Raw genomic sequence first — 16,144 nt, 5'->3', positions numbered from 1 at the left:
AAAAAGATTGCTTTTATATATTATAGATAAAAATGTGGCAAAGACAAGGCACTTTTTACACCAAAATAAACACATTTCTTATTACGGAAGAAAAAAAACAATATAAGTTTTAGTTTCTTCACCAATTTATCAATAAAAGTTTTAAAAGTGAGGGAGTCATCAATTAAAACACCAAAGTATTTATATTCATGCACCACTTCTGTGATATTTCAAACAAGAGTGGACACTACCAGTGGAGTTTGAGGAACCTTCTTATGATTACAAAACCACCTAAGTTTTGTCTTGTCAGCACTGAGAACCAGTTTTAAGTATATAAGTGAATACTGCACAGCAACAAAAGCATTCAGCAGGGAATTCAAGAGATGATCCAAGGCAATAAATTATTGTATCGTCAGCATAAAAAAGCATATTAGCATCAGAGAAATGTTCGAGATCATTGATGTACAAGACAAATAAGAGGGTACCCAAAACAGATCCCTGAGGCACTTCCAAATGAACAATGACAAATTCCGAACAAAGGCTGTTGTCCTGGGTCTTCCCAATGGCCTCCTTCCAGTCGGATGTGCCCTAAACAGCTGTCAAGGGAAGTAGTTGGGGGCCATCCGGACCAGATGCCCGAACCAACTCATCTGGCTCTTCTCCATGTGGAGGAGCAGCGGCTTTACTTTAAGCTCTTCTCGAATGACAGAGCTTCTCACCTTGTCTTTAAGGGAGAGACCAGACACCCGACGGAGGAAACTCATTTTGGCCGCTTGAACCCGTGATCTTGAACTTTCCATCACAACTCAAAGCTAATGACCATAGGTGAAGATAGGAAATTATATCAATCAGTAAATTGAGTGCTCTTTACTGATTGTGTTAAATGCTTACGTTTTTTTAATTATATTATTATAGTGTTATTTACTATTGTATTAATTGCTATTAATACTCTTATTTTCTCAATATTAAGTTTTCATTATTTTATGACTATATTATTTATATTTATGATATTTTACATGTGTTTTATCATATGTTTCACACCATTTTATAGATGGCATAAATTTTAGTTATTCTCCAGGGTGGACGATACAAAGGTGTTTTTTCCCCCTCAATCTTCAGTGCCATGCCATGTTTCGTTATTGTGAATAGTGCTGAATGTGCATGTGTGTAAACTATTTGTATTTGTCTGTATATAAAAAGTGCTGTATAAGTAAAGTTTGACTTTAGTGGATATATTCATGTGTACTGCATGTATTCAATGTATGAGCACTGATGTCTGCCACTCACAGCGATACCGCACACCTGCTGACTTTTGTTCAAGTTGCATCCATTAAGTGTGACAAAGTAGTGCAGTTTATATGGAAATGAGTAAGTTCAGACACAAAGTGGAGCAAGAAAATAGAAGCCAATCAGCTGAAAAGTTCAATAATCAGCTGGAGAGTTCAATTAGAGGTGAGACAAATGCCATTCTAAAAGGTCACAATATTATAGAGTTTTTTTTTAATTCAGAAAAGTTTTGAGCTGTGTTTCTTGCTTTGTGTCTTAAAAAAATGTCACTTTTCTGCATATGTTCCACTGACCTGTGAGCGGGCCGACGTTCCAGGCGATGTTGTTGCACCAGCCGATGGCCTGTACCCAGTGGACGGTGCCCGTGTTGAGCCACACCAGGTCGCCTGGGCGCTGGATGAAGCGGTACACGGGCACGTCGGCCTCATACAGGTCTTCCAAGTTTGGCCACCACGAGCCCATTAGGAAGTTGATGTTGTTGCTGGAGTGGGGAGTACAAACAATTGAGAGGTTGAAGCCTGACAACACTGACTCTCTGAAAGCATAACCTTACTTTTCACAGAAGTTGCTCATCACACCCCAGTAGGCCTCTGGTACAGCGAACCATTCACAATCTCCAGGCCCAATGTTGATGTTGACGGCACAGAAGTTGTTGTGCTCCTGGTGACCTGCGGGGATGCGAACCAAATCTTCCTAAGTGCCCAAAATATCCATGACAACATTAAGAGAACAACTAATAATCCACTGGAGTGCACTAACCTGGTATTCGGCTCCCTGGGACCTTCATGTAGAGCTGAACAGTGTTCATTCCTAAGATGGTGTGGCCCACATGGCTCAGTAGGTTGCCAGCAGACACAACACGAGCGAATGCTGGCAGCTTACTAAGTTCCTGAAGTTGCTGCTTCCACCTAGTGGAGATGGATGGAACAGCCTTTTAAGGACGATCACGGTCACCATGGGAACAAACCAGCTGATAAAGAAAGCCATTCTTACTTCCTCTCATCCGACACGTCGATGTTAGTTCCAAACTTAATGTGCTTTAAAGGGCCTCTTCTTTTGCGTGCAACACTAACAAAAACAGGAAGGCGTTATTAATGAGGCTGCTGCTTAACAATAACATAAGTAACCCAAAATAGGTTTTTTGTACCTCTCTGCTACAGGCTCGGTGTCGGGGGGTTCCTTTAGTGCCTTCTTCTCATTTTCCTCCTGGAAACAGAATTAAACATGATCTTGGCGTTAGTGACTGAAAAACATCAATCTTTTGTACGTAGGTGCATGGATGCCAATATTTGGTGTCTGCAATCCAGTAGCTCAGGGGTGCCCACACTTCTTCTGCAGGCGAGCTACTTTTCAATCGACCAAGTCGAGGGGATCTACTTCATTCATATATATCATTTATATGTTTTTATTTATGAAACATACACTTTTGTTAACAGATTAAAGGATTTTAATGATAATGCAATAATGTTTAACACATATAGAGTCCTTTCTTTCATGAAGACAAGAATATAAGTTGAAGTATTAAAGGGGAACATTATCAGCAGACCTATGTAAGCGTCAATATATACCTTCATGGTGCAGAAAAAAGACCATGTATTTTTTTAACCGATTTTCGAACTCTAAATGGGTGAATTTTGGCGAATTAAACGCCTTTCTGTTTATCGCGCTGGAAGCGATGACGTCAGAATGTGACGTCGCCGAGGTAACACACCCGCCATTTTCATTTTCAACACATTACAAACACCGGGTCTCAGCTCTGTTATTTTCCGTTTTTTTGACTATTTTTTGGAACCTTGGAGACATCATGCCTCGACGGTGTGTTGTCGGAGGGTGTAACAACACTAACAGGGAGGGATTCAAGTTGCACCACTGGCCTGAAGATGCCAAAGTGTCTGCCGCCAGACCCCCATTGAATGTGCCAGTGTCTCCACATTTGACCGGCGATGCTAAGACAGACATAGCACAGAGATGTATGGATAACCTGCAGATGCATTTGCAACGATAGTCAACGAAATCACAAAGGTGAGTTTTGTTGATGTTGACTGCCAGCTAATCGATGCTAACATGCTACGCTAATCGATGCTAACATGCTATTTACCGGCGGTGCTAAAGCAGACATGGCACAGAGATGTATGGATAACCTGCAGATGTATTTGCAACTATATTACGTTTCCTTCCACCCACATTTAATGCAAAAAAAACACTTACCAATCGACGGATTTAAGTTGCTCCAATGTCAAAAGATGCGAAAGTCCTGATCGTTTGGTCCGCACATTTTACCGGCGATGCTAACGCAGCTATTCGGCCATGCTATGGCTATAAATAGCGTCAATAGCTATTCGCTCAATAGCTTCAGTTTCTTCTTCAATATTTTCATACTCCAACCATCTGTTTCAATACATGCGTAATCTGTTGAATCGCTTAAGTCGCTGAAATCCGAGTTTGAATCCGAACTAATGTCGCTATATCTTGCTGTGGTATTCGCCATTGTTTGTTTCCATTTCCATGCCGACGTTATCCGCACTTCTGTTGGATTCCAATCAATGCAAGTCATCCGAATCAGTTAAAGGGGAACATTATCACAATTTCAAAAGGGTTAAAAACAATACAAATCAGTTCCCAGTGGCTTGTTGTATTTTTTGAAATTTTTTTCAAAATTTTACCGGTCTCGGAATATCCCTAAATAAAGCTTTAAAGTGCCTTATTTTCGGCTCTCTGCGAAGACACTGGCCATCTCCCTGTGACGTCACACAGTGCTGCCAATGTAGTCACTGCTGTTGTATCCTTGGGCAAGACACTTTACCCACCTGCTCCCAGTGCCACCCACACTGGTTTAAATGTAACTTAGATATTGGGTTTCACTATGTAAAGCGCTTTGAGTCACTAGAGAAAAGCGCTATATAAATATAATTCACTTCACTTCATTATATAGCGTCTTGATCCAGTGTAATAAGGAGTTGCCAAAATTGAAAAAAACTAAGCTTTTACAAATAAGAACAAGAAATAATGAGTTATTTCTGTTTTATTTATAATCTGAGCCCGAACGAGTTTTTTTTAATTTTTTTTTTAGTATTTTATTTTGAAAAATGACCGGATTCTCTCGGTTATATCTTGGTCACGTGAGCGGCAAAATTTAACTTAGCTAGGAAAATTAGTAAAAAAAACAGACGTCTTTGGAAAGTTTCTTTGTGAAAGGGAAAAGGCACAGTGAAGAGAGAGAAGAACAGCCTACGACTTCCAACAAAAAGAAAGCGTTTAACAGACATTACCAGGAGTCCTACTTCAATTATGGATTTATCGCAACAGGTGATTCCCACGCACCGAGCCCGCTCTGCATAATATGTGGCGAGCAGCTCTCTAATGAGGCAATGTAACCTTCAAAACTGCTTCGCCACTTAGAGACCAAGCACCTTGGATTAAAAGACAAGCCCCTGGAGTATTTTGAAGGAAAAAAACATGTTATACTCATGTTATGTTGTTGGCGCAATGTGCTAATAAAGCTCCATAAGAGTACACAGTGGATTCACGTTTATTATTTAAATTTTTTCATGACAAAAAAATTAAATTATACTCGTTACGTTGTTGCCGTAATGTGCTAATAAAGTCCATATGAGTACACAGTGGATTCACGTTTATTATTTAACTTTTTTATGACAAAAAATATATATATACTCATTACGTTGTTGCCGTAATGTGCTAATAAAAGTCCATATGAGTACACAGTGGATTCACATTTATTATTTACATTTTTTCATGACAAAAAAAATATATAAATACTTGTTACATTGTTGCCGTAATGTGCTAATAAAGGTCCATATGAGTACACAGTGGATTCACGTTTATTATTTAACTTTTTTTTATGACAAAAAATATATATATATACTTGTTACGTTGTTGCCGTAATGTGTTAATAAAGGTCCATATGAGTACAAAGAGGATTCACGTTTAGGGGCGGCATGGCGTAGTGGGTAGAGCGGCCGTGCCAGAAACCTGAGGGTTGCAGGTTCGCTTCCCACCTATTAACATCCAAAATCGCTGCCGTTGTGTCCTTGGGCAGGACACTTCACCCTTGCCCCCGGTGCCGCTCACACCGGTGAATGAATGATGAGTGAATGTTTGGTGGTGGTCGGAGGGGCCGTAGGCGCAAACTGGCAGCCACACTTCCGTCAGTCTACCCCAGGGCAGCTGTGGCTACAAATGTAGCTTACCACCACTAGGTGTGAATGAATGATGGGTTCCCACTTCTCTGTGAGCGCTTTGAGTATCTAACAATAGGAAAGCGCGATATAAATCTAATCCATTATTATTATTATTTAACTTTTTTTTATGACAAAAAATATGTATATATACCTGTTACGTTGTTGCCGTAGTGTTTTAATAAAGGACCATATGAGTACACAGAGGATTCACGTTTATTATTTATCATTTTTCATGAGAGAAAAAAAAAAAGTAAACTCCCCTCCACCCTCCCCCCGCTCCCACGAGACGGGCCGCGGGACAAATTATCAAGCGTTGACCGGTCCGCAGCTACAAAAAGGTTGGGGAGCACTGCTTTATAGTACAGATAAGAATGACATTTTGTTGCATTAGCTCGTTGTAGTGCAGACGGAACACAAGTGACAACGGACAAGTTTGCTGACGGACTGACTTCCTGAGGCCGAAAGTTGAAAATGGTGTAATGAACAAAGTTGCAAATGTAAGTAAAGTGTGACCACATTTCAGTCATAAATAACTTATATTTTACTTTTTCAATAATACTAGTATACTGTGTTCATTACATTGTTTTCAACCATAGTAAGATACTGTATTCATTACATCAATTTCAACCTCCTGCCTCAGCCACTTGGCCCGTCAACGAAATTTGGTCCACTCCGACTTCTGTTGTGTCTGCCGCATGCGTCCTTTGTGGCTTAAATAGGCCCTATCATACACAACCAACTTTTCTTACCTACTGGTAGAATAAATACCAAAAATTTGAAATCAAACCGTGGAGGCATTGCAGAGATATTTATACAACAATCTTTCCATCCTTCATACTTCCTCCAAACGATCATTTGGAGGACGTTTTTGCCATATGTGATGTCAGCGGATTATTCATGTATGGTAGAAATTTACCCAAACATCCTTGCACAAGTCAGCCTATTTTATTTTATTCAAATCCGGCTGTGCCACAACACGATGTGCACGATAAAGGAAAATGCCCTGTTTGTGTAAGGACTTTTGCTGGTTAAAGTAAACAAACTTTCAGCCTCATCTGAAGTGCCTTACTTTAAACCTTAATGACTCATGGCAATGTGCCTTCAACTGAAAACAAGTAGCTTAGAGTGTGAGCAAAGAAGAGTCCTGCCTCACCAACCACAAACCTTTCCAAAAAGATGGATTTTTTTTAAAAACTGCATTTATTGGCGGAGTCGGTTACTACTATTTATGGCAATGGAGGAGACAATGAAACAGTAAGTAATAACAGTATGTTAGAACTGTGTGAATGATACTTTAGCAATGTTAGCTTGAGTTATTGTGTACCTAGCTTAGCCTTCTATTTTAAGTCAACAGCCTCCCTTCATCCAGCGAAATAAAGCATGATTTTGTTAAAAAATACTTTTAATTGGATCAGTGTCTACTGTGTTTGGCATTGGCCAAGTTAGTAATATAGTCCGTTAGAAGGTTAGTGAAGTAGCTCGGCTTGAACTTCTGTTGTTTACAAGAGTTCAAAGCAGCATCAGTGAAAGTTATACAGAATAGAAAACCATTTATGTTCAAAATACACACACATACATCTAGGATTTAGCATTAGAGAAAGAAAGACTCGGTAGAAGTTTAACCTTAGCCAGCGTATTTTACCAGAAATGTCCAACCTAGCTTTCTTACTCAATGTTTACCGTTTCGTTGTCTCCTTCTTTGAGCCGACACAAACCACGGTGAGCCACCGGTCTTGCTATGTCATTTGGGATGTAGTGTTGTGGTGAAAGTCAAATAAAAATTTGATGGCTGGTGGTGATCATCCGTGTCCATATTCCATATGGTCTTAGCAAAACAAAATACACAAACGACGACCAAACATAGCTGTGGGGTGTAGTTTAGTTGCCAACTATTAACTTTTTAAAGCAGACAGAAAGTGGCCTAAAGTAAGGTCTTTACAGCAAAACATACGCGAAAACCACCATAATTTAATGTTATGTGGACCAAAATGTAGTATTTATAAAAAATATATAACATATGACCCCTTTAAAGTTGTGTTGTGGCTTTATGTTTTTGTGTTGCAGCATTTAAATTTGTTGTGGCTTTTGTTGTGGCTATAGCTGAAAGTTGTGTTGTGGCTTATTGTTTAGTGGCATTTGCATTTGTTGGGACCTTTCATTCTTGTTTTGATGACTGACGGTGATGGCGCCACAGACAGGCAGACGAGATTTGAGTAATGTTTAACGGCCTTATCATTAAAGATGCTAAATATCCTATTAAGTCTGCCGTTCTTAAAACCCATGTTTTGAATCCTACCTTTTGAATCGATGTTAAATCTATATATATCTTCCGGAAAACCAATTTAAGAGCAGATTGGTGGAGTTAAATCTTAGGGAAATAAATCGATCAATTGTTACACCCCTAGTTGATACAAATAAAAAGGTCGTTAGCAATTCATATGCTATATGTTAGCCAACTGTATTCCGTGCACAATTCAGCCATACACAGAGTCAGCAGTTTTTGGGGGTTTTTTTGTGCCCTCTACAATGCTGCATGATCGAGATATTAATATAAAACATTCAATATCCAATTTTTACTTTCTCGACTTGATTGACAAACTTGAGTATTTTAGATCACAAAAAACGTCAGAATCAGGGTGATTTTTAATTGAGCCAGGATGTCGGCAAATATGTACCGTATTTTACGGACTATAAGTCGCAGTTTTTTTCATAGTTTGGCCGGGGGTGCGATTTATACTCAGTTGCGACTTATGTGTGAAATTATTAACATATTTCCGTAAAATATCAACTAATATTATTTATCTCATTCGCGGAAGAGACCAAGAAAATGGCAGCAATCGTCACACACACGTCAACCAATAAGAATTCGGCGGGGGAGGGTCATGGCAGAAGTGCATTGTGGGTCATGGAATGCTCACTGCCATATGCTATATGCTACTGCCGTAGCTATTAAAATAGATCATTTCATCGTTGGCGGTAACTTATAAAAACTGAGAAGGGCTGAACAAAACTGGCACCGAAGAGGAAATCATGTAGTGCAGATTACAAACTGGACGTAGTGAAATATGCAGCAGAAAAGGACAAGAGGAAGCGGCGCATACCTTTGGAGTTGGCAGAGTTGTTTAGAAGCGACATCGAGGAAGAAGATTTCATGGGATTTATGGATTAGGAGTGACAGATTGTTTGGTAAAAGGTATAGCATGTTCTATATGTTATAGTTATTTGAGCTTTTTCATTTCGGGCTCCAGGACTCTGGAATGCCCTCCCGGTAAAAGTTTGAGATGCCACCTCAGTAGAAGCATTTAAGTCTCACCTTAAAACTCATTTGTATACTCTAGCCTTTAAATAGACTCCCTTTTTAGACCAGTTGATCTGCCGTTTCTTTTCTTTTTCTCCTATGTCCCACTCTCCCTTGTGGAGGGGGTCCGGTCCGATCCGGTGGCCATGTAGTGCTTGCCTGTGTATCGGCTGGGGACATCTCTGCGCTGCTGATCCGCCTCCGCTTGGGATGGTTTCCTGCTGGCTCCGCTGTGAACGGGACTCTCGCTGCTGTGTCGGATCCGCTTTGGACTGGACTCTCGCGACTGTGTTGGATCCATTATGGATTGAACTTTCACAGTATCATGTTAGACCCGCTCGACATCCATTGCTTTCCTCCTCTCCAAGGTTCTCATAGTCATCATTGTCACCGACGTCCCACTGGGTGTGAGTTTTCCTTGCCCTTATGTGGGCCTACTGAGGATTTCGTAGTGGTTTGTGCAGCCCTTTGAGACACTTGTGATTTAGGGCTATATAAGTAAACATTGATTGATTGATTGATTGATTGAATGACTCTTACCATAATATGTTAGGTTAACATAGCAGTTGGTTATTTATGCCTCATATAACCTACACTTATTCAGCCTGTTGTTCACTATTCTTTATTTATTTCAAATTGCCTTTCAAATGTCTATTCTTGGTGTTGGATTTTATCAAATCAATTTCCTCCAAAAATTCGACTTATACTCCAGTGCGACTTATATATGTTTTTTTCCTTCTTTATTATGCATTTTCGGCCGGTGCGATGTATACTCCGGAGCGATTTATAATCCGAAAAATACGGTAAGTGCAATTTCCGGAAGTCTTCTAAGAGTTGGCAGCTATGTACAGTAGGTATATTATTGTGTCACTCACCCGTAAGGATTCCTGGAAGGAAGCAGCCTGATACTGTGCATACTTGGCGATAGTCGTGTGGGCTCGGGCACTTTCACAGCGCCACATTTTCTTAGTCCCCGTCATGTCCCAGTTCTCATCAGCGGGTTGCGAGAGCTGCGTCCACACCTCCACCAAGTGCTCCGGGTTGGCCTCAACCAACGTCTTTGTGGAGAACAGGCCCAGGTCTGCGGACACCAAATAAAAGCAGGATGAGAATTAAAGCGGCTTATTTTAGGATGGAACATGTAGCAGCGTGTGAAAGAGCTGTGGCAGTCTCTACCCAGTTTGAGTGCTCCAGCCAGTCCTCTAATGACAGTGACAGGGTTGGAGGGATTTGTGCAGAATTGGTGCAATGGTGGGAAGAAAGCATCTCGTTTATTCTCGAGCTGGTCCAAGGACAGGGAACAGATTGTCAGTAGAGTCAGTATTTATTGCCATCAGCGGAAGAGAGGGCAGAGACAGCTCTCTGCTACTCACATAGATGCTGGGGGTCGGTGGGTTGAGCTTGTCTTTGGGAAGGGCTGGCGTGGGAGGAGGGGGTAGCCTTGGCGGAGGGCACTTGTCGAGGAGGATGCTGCTGTTAGAAAGCCCGTTCTTTCCTAGGTTTCTGTACACAGATTACAATGTCAACATGTAGGAAACTTGAGTAAAGTCGCTTAAAAGGGTTCTTATAATTTTTCGTCTTTTCTGACTTATGGTTATTGTTTGAAAAAAAATTATTTAGATATATTTAAAATTGCATATGTTCATTTCTCTTTACAACAGTGGGGCAAAAAAGTATTTAGTCAGCCAGCGATTGTGCAAGTTCTCCCACTTAAAATGATGACAGAGGTCTGTAATTTTCATCATAGGTTCACTTCAACTGTGAGAGACAGAATGTGAAAAAACAAATCCAGGAATTCACATTGTAGGAATTTTAAAGAATTTATTTGTAAATTATGGTGGAAAATAAGTATTTGGTCAACCATTCAAAGCTCCCACTGATGGAAGGAGGTTTTGGCTCAAAATCTCCCGATACATGGCCCCATTCATTCTTTCCTTAACACGGATCAATCGTCATGTCCCCTTAGCAGAAAAACAGCCCCAAAGCATGATGTTTCCACACCCATGCTTCACAGTAGGTATGGTGTTCTTGGGATGCAACTCAGTATTCTTCTTCCTCCAAATACGACGAGTTGAGTTTACACCAAAAAGTTCTATTTTGGTTTCATCTGACCACATGACATTCTCCCAATCCTCTGCTATATCATCCATGTATCCATTTTCGGTATAAACTCAACTCGTCTTGTATATATCTAAATCCTACATATCAGCGCTGACTATTTGTTTATCTAGTAAGATGGACATAATTATTTGGCCATTATGTAAAGCTCTCTGTCAGATGTACTCCTCCCCCTCCGCTTGGTAGGTCTACCTAATGTTGTGACCGGGTGAATCTATGTTAATGTTTATGAAGTTTTCACCATATCTGGAAAAATAGCGGTGACCACTTCAAAATATATATTTAAACTGTGCACATTTTTTAAAACATAAATTACGATACTTTTGGAGAGGGTGGGGCATTGTTTCATTTGCAATCTGGAAACGCCTGCAAAAACATAGCTTGCAGATAGACTCAAAAAACGGGTTATAAATGTGACCGTGGAGTTAAATTTACACCACGGCATATTCAATAAATATTATCTAAACCAGGGGTCGGGAACCTTTTTGGCTGAGAGAGCCATGAAAGCCAAATATTTCAAAATGTATTTCCGTGAGAGCCATATAATATTTTTTTAACACTTACAACGTGCATTTTTAAGACCAACATTTTTAGAGTATAATAAGTCTCTTATTCTTTTTAATAACAGTTATTCTAAAGCTAACCAATAATAAATATAATACTTCTTGAACAGGTGCGATAGAAAATGGATGGTTTAATTAAAATCAATCAATCAATCAATGTTTACTTATATAGCCCTAAATCACTAGTGTCTCAAAGGGCTGCACAAACCACTACAAAATGCATGAGAATGTGTTATAATTTGAACATTATTTAGCGGAATTATTCATTACTTATCGTGTTAAGCAATATAAGCTAAGATTTATCTGTGAGCCAGATGCAGTCATTAAAAGAGCCACATCTGGCTCTAGAGTAGGGATGCACCGAAATGAAAATTTGTGGCCGAAGCCGAATAAAATTTAAACGCTTGGCCGAAGGCCGAATACCGAATAATGAATGCAGTTTTTCACAATTTTTTTAATATTGCATAAATAGCCTAGAATAAATATTTAGACATGTTTTTCAAATAAAGTAATTTTTTTATTGAATATTGACATTTTTTTAATATTCCAGTAGGCTTTGCTTTTCAAAAAAAGCACAAAGTTTTTCATTTATATTAGGCCTTCAAACAAAACATGCATTCCAAAAAAAAATAAAGTGCATTAAAGTGGATCAACCCACAACTAATGAATTATTGTCCTTTTGGCAAAAGTCTGCTTAGCCACAGTAGATATGCTAATAATGTAAACAGAAGGCTCAAGTAAATCTCAATTAAGTGTGTGCTTGTAACCTCATACATTTATACAGGTAGCCTACACAACAGGCTAATAATGTAAACAGAGGCCCCACTAAATCTCAACAAGTGTGTGCTTGTAACCTCATACACTTATACAGGTACACAACATATCCCAAAGTCACCGCGTCACTGCACGTTGGTTGATTGCGTCACACGCCACTATTCGGCCTTGTTTTTGACCCATTCCACCGAAGGCCGAATGTGGCTTTTTTTGCCATATTCGGCGGAATATATTCGGTTACCGATTAATCGGTGCATCCCTACTCTAGAGCCATAGGTTCCCTACCGCTGATCTAAACCACAAGTAAGTGTTTTAAATATAGTTTGCAGTCATCATTGGTCTCCTTTAATCATGTTTTGATCAAATGGTAAAAGGTCTGTATTTACTATGCCTGGAATGACACAAACCATGTGACACAAAATATCTGCATAGCAACAACAATACAGCCTTGGACTTATGTAACCACTTCTGATGAGTCAGTTTCTCTACAATTCCACTAGAGGGAGCCCTCAGAACAACAAAACCACAGCTTCTCAATTGGCTTACCTGCAGGCTTTCAGCACGTCGGTGGAGCTGGGGTAGATTGACACCGAGGAGGATGATGACGAGGACGACGAAGAGGAGCCGTGGGGAGGAGTGGCCTTGAGGTCGGTGACAGCGGGTGGCTCGCCCTTCAGTGGGCTTTGAGAGTCCTCAGAGATCCCTCCCTTGCCGTTACCGTTAATGGCCAGTGCTGTTGATGTGGTGGTGACAGGACTGTGGCCGCCCGTCTGGGTGTGTTCTGAGGACTTGGGTGAGGGCGTGGCGGTGGATATAGCGGAGATGGGTGAGGAGGCAGCGGAGCTTCCCTGTGGGTGTGGCGTGGAGGGGATGTGGATGTTGTTGACTTTGCTGGGCGATGTCCTGGATACCGTCACTTCCGTCTTTCCCTCGGAACCCACCGCCAGCATGGCAGATAAACTAGGATTGTCAGCGCTAAGGCTCTGCTTCTCACCGCCTTCCGTCACCTTGCCGATGTGATTGGCCAGGCCTCTGGACTGCGCAGCTTTGCTGTCTGCAGATGACGGCGGCGACGGCGTCTTGCCTCCTGAACTGCCGTTGCCGATGGCCGCGGCTGTCGTGACCGGGGTGGCTGCAGTGTTGCCATCTTTGGTAGCGGACACACCGGGTACTGCCCCACTTGAGGTAGAGGACGGGGGAAGGGAGGGAGGGGATGGTAGGTGGTTGTGTGCTGGCTGCGGCTGTGGCGCCGCGGCGTTGGTGGAATGTCCAACCCGATTGTTGGGGTGAAGGGGGGGAATGGAGTTGGGGGTCTGCGGGTGAGAGGCGGTTCCCTCAATATTGGAGTCCACAAGAGGAACAGGCCGCTTCTGGAGCACCTAAAGCACAGGGAGAGCAGCTGATGAACAAAAGGACATGGAGGGCGATATACATCAAACAAAATAGTGCAAGAATATCTAAAAACATGAACATGCAGAATTGACCACAGCTTACAGATAACACAAGGAACATTTTACATCTTTTCCAAACAACTAAGACTATTCATGAGAAACTACTTGGTGCAATAGTAGTGACAACAATTTGCAATGTAGCACTGGTAGTGTAGATCAGTGGTCCACAACCTTTTTGTATCCGCGGACCGGTCAACCCTTAATAATTTGTCCCGCGGCCCGGGGGGGGGGTCGGAGAATCCTTTTTTTTGTTTGTTTGTCATGAAAAAGGAACGTTTTTGTCATGAAAAAGGTACGTTTTTGTGGTTGGTGCACTAATTGTAAGTGTATATTGTGTTTTTTATGTTGATTTAATTAAAAAACAAAAAAAAACAAATTATTATTATTATTTTTTTTTAAATAAAAATTAATAAAAAATTATTCTGCGGACCGGTACCAATCGGTTGGGGACCACTGGTGAAGATGCCGTAGCAACTTTTCTACAGATTGCATAAGGTCATCATCACAAGTAGTAGAGTGTTAGTATTTCCACCGTTAGCTCTAACATAAACTGAGACATTGCTTTATGTCTCTCCTTTCTTTTACTATGTACGCTCTTGACATGTACGCTTGCTTCCCGTTGACACCTTCTTAAGGCCTCAGTTTTTGTTCTTATTAACTTTTAGTACTTTTTAAAATCGGGCAGACATGAGTAGGAATGTTCCAATAAGGGTTTTATACTGCCAAACCCTGCCGTTTTTTGCTCGTTCATGAGTGAGATCGTCCAATACCAATCACATGTATTAATTGTAAATGTTTTCATTTATTTATGGGGAGTGTTACAATATGAACATGATATATGACTATTCCCTTATTCCATACAATTGTTTTATCAGAACAAAATCAATAGTACGCAATAAGCAAAAAAAATACCACCTACTACTTATTTAAATCCTTTGGCTTTTGCCCTCAAAGTCTTCCTGTGTCAATGGACTTGTTGCCCAAATTTGTCAAGTTTATTGCCAGTTTTAAGCCAAAATGCATCCATTCTCCCTCTTCTACCTCCATGCTGTTTTTGCTTGGAAGTACTACGCGTGTTTGTGGTTTAACATGCACTTCTGCTCATTTTACAGGCTATGTCATGATGTGACGGCGGCACGCCGTCTGAATTTGTCCGATAACAATCGTTCAGAGCAGTGGTTCTCAACCTTTTTCCAGCGATGAACATTTTTTTAATTCAAGTACCCTCTAATCAGAGCAAAGCATTTTAGGTTGAAAAAAAGAGATAAAGTAAAATACAGCACTATGTTGTCAGTTTCTGATTTATTAAATCGTATAACAGTGCAAAATATTGCTCATTTGTAGTGGTCCTTCTTGACCTATTTGGAAAAAAAGATATACAAATAACTAAAAACTTGTTGTAAAATAAACAAGTGATTCAATTATGAATAAAGATTTCTACACATAGAAGTAATCATCAACTTAAAGTGCCCTCTTTGGGGATTGTAATAGAGATCCATCAGGATTCATGAACTTAATTCTAAACATTTCTTCACAAAAAAATAAATCTTTAACATCAATATTTATGGAACATGTCCACACAAAAAATCTAGCTGTCAACACTGAATATTGCATTGTTGCATTTCTTTTCACACTTTATGAACTTACATTCATATTTGTTGAAGTATTATTCAATAAATATCAAGGATTTTAAAATTCTTGCTATTTTTAGAATATTTAAAAAAAATCTCACGTACCCCTTGGCATACCTTCAAGTACCCCCAGGGGTACGCGTACCCCCATTTGAGAACCACTGCTCTAGAGCTTCTTTATTGTTAGGGGAATATGTTCCCACTTTGGTCAAAATGGAATGAATTGGAAGTTACTAGCTTTGGCCTTGGTCAAAAAAGATAAACAAAATCATCTTAGTGGGAAAGAAAGTGTGTGCGCCCAACACAAACGCCAAGAAAACTTTCGGTTTCGATCTCCACCAGGGTGCTGTAGCGAGATGGACAAAAGAAAAGAGGATAGCGACCATTTTCAGAGAGAGGCACAGACTTTTTTTTTTTTACACGGCTCGGTCATCTCTCCAGCTCTGGTCTTGCTATTATTGTTTGTACTTACTCTTTTGTAAAAACTAAATTGTTAATTCTCGATTCTGGTCATCTCTCTTTATTCAGACTTGGAATAATATAATAATCTGGGAGGACTCTTCCCTGCAAAAGGATACCACGAGGGAGCAAAAGCCTGAAGTGACAGTTGAGTGAAGCAGCTGCAGAGAGATAGGTACTTGCCTGAGAGGAGTTAAGGTGCAGGGCCGGATGTGGCGTGGCGTCCTGTGTTTGCGTGCTTGTGCAGGTGTGAGGTAGCAGTGCTGCGTCGCCGCTGCCGGCAGGTTGCAGGTAAGGCACATCTCCATTGGGTCCCATTGCCGTGGGCCCCGGTTGATTATTATTACTACTACTACTGTTGGTACTACTAGTACTACTAATACTA

General features: G+C 40.6%; 1 protein-coding gene across 2 annotated transcripts in view; it reads right to left on the bottom strand.

Moving 5' to 3' along the window:
• LOC133544096 (histone demethylase UTY-like) overlaps nt 1–16,144 on the bottom strand; it is an 84,209-nt gene that overhangs the window by 14,903 nt on the left and 53,162 nt on the right. For both annotated transcript variants that reach the window (XM_061889143.1, XM_061889144.1), the window contains 10 exons: nt 15,943–16,144; nt 12,765–13,597; nt 10,137–10,266; nt 9,940–10,045; nt 9,639–9,844; nt 2,414–2,472; nt 2,260–2,334; nt 2,026–2,174; nt 1,820–1,934; nt 1,560–1,747 (listed from right to left, as the gene is read on the bottom strand). The exon at nt 15,943–16,144 is cut by the window's right edge and continues 224 nt beyond it. In XM_061889143.1, coding sequence (XP_061745127.1) covers nt 1,560–1,747; nt 1,820–1,934; nt 2,026–2,174; nt 2,260–2,334; nt 2,414–2,472; nt 9,639–9,844; nt 9,940–10,045; nt 10,137–10,266; nt 12,765–13,597; nt 15,943–16,144 — 2,063 coding nt within the window. The remainder of the gene's footprint in view (nt 1–1,559; nt 1,748–1,819; nt 1,935–2,025; nt 2,175–2,259; nt 2,335–2,413; nt 2,473–9,638; nt 9,845–9,939; nt 10,046–10,136; nt 10,267–12,764; nt 13,598–15,942) is intronic.

The sequence above is a fragment of the Nerophis ophidion genome, linkage group LG27, assembly GCF_033978795.1.
Source record: "Nerophis ophidion isolate RoL-2023_Sa linkage group LG27, RoL_Noph_v1.0, whole genome shotgun sequence".
NCBI lineage: Eukaryota > Metazoa > Chordata > Actinopteri > Syngnathiformes > Syngnathidae > Nerophis > Nerophis ophidion.
Note: the sequence above shows the minus strand (reverse complement) of the source record. Positions and strands in the feature narration are given on the sequence as shown.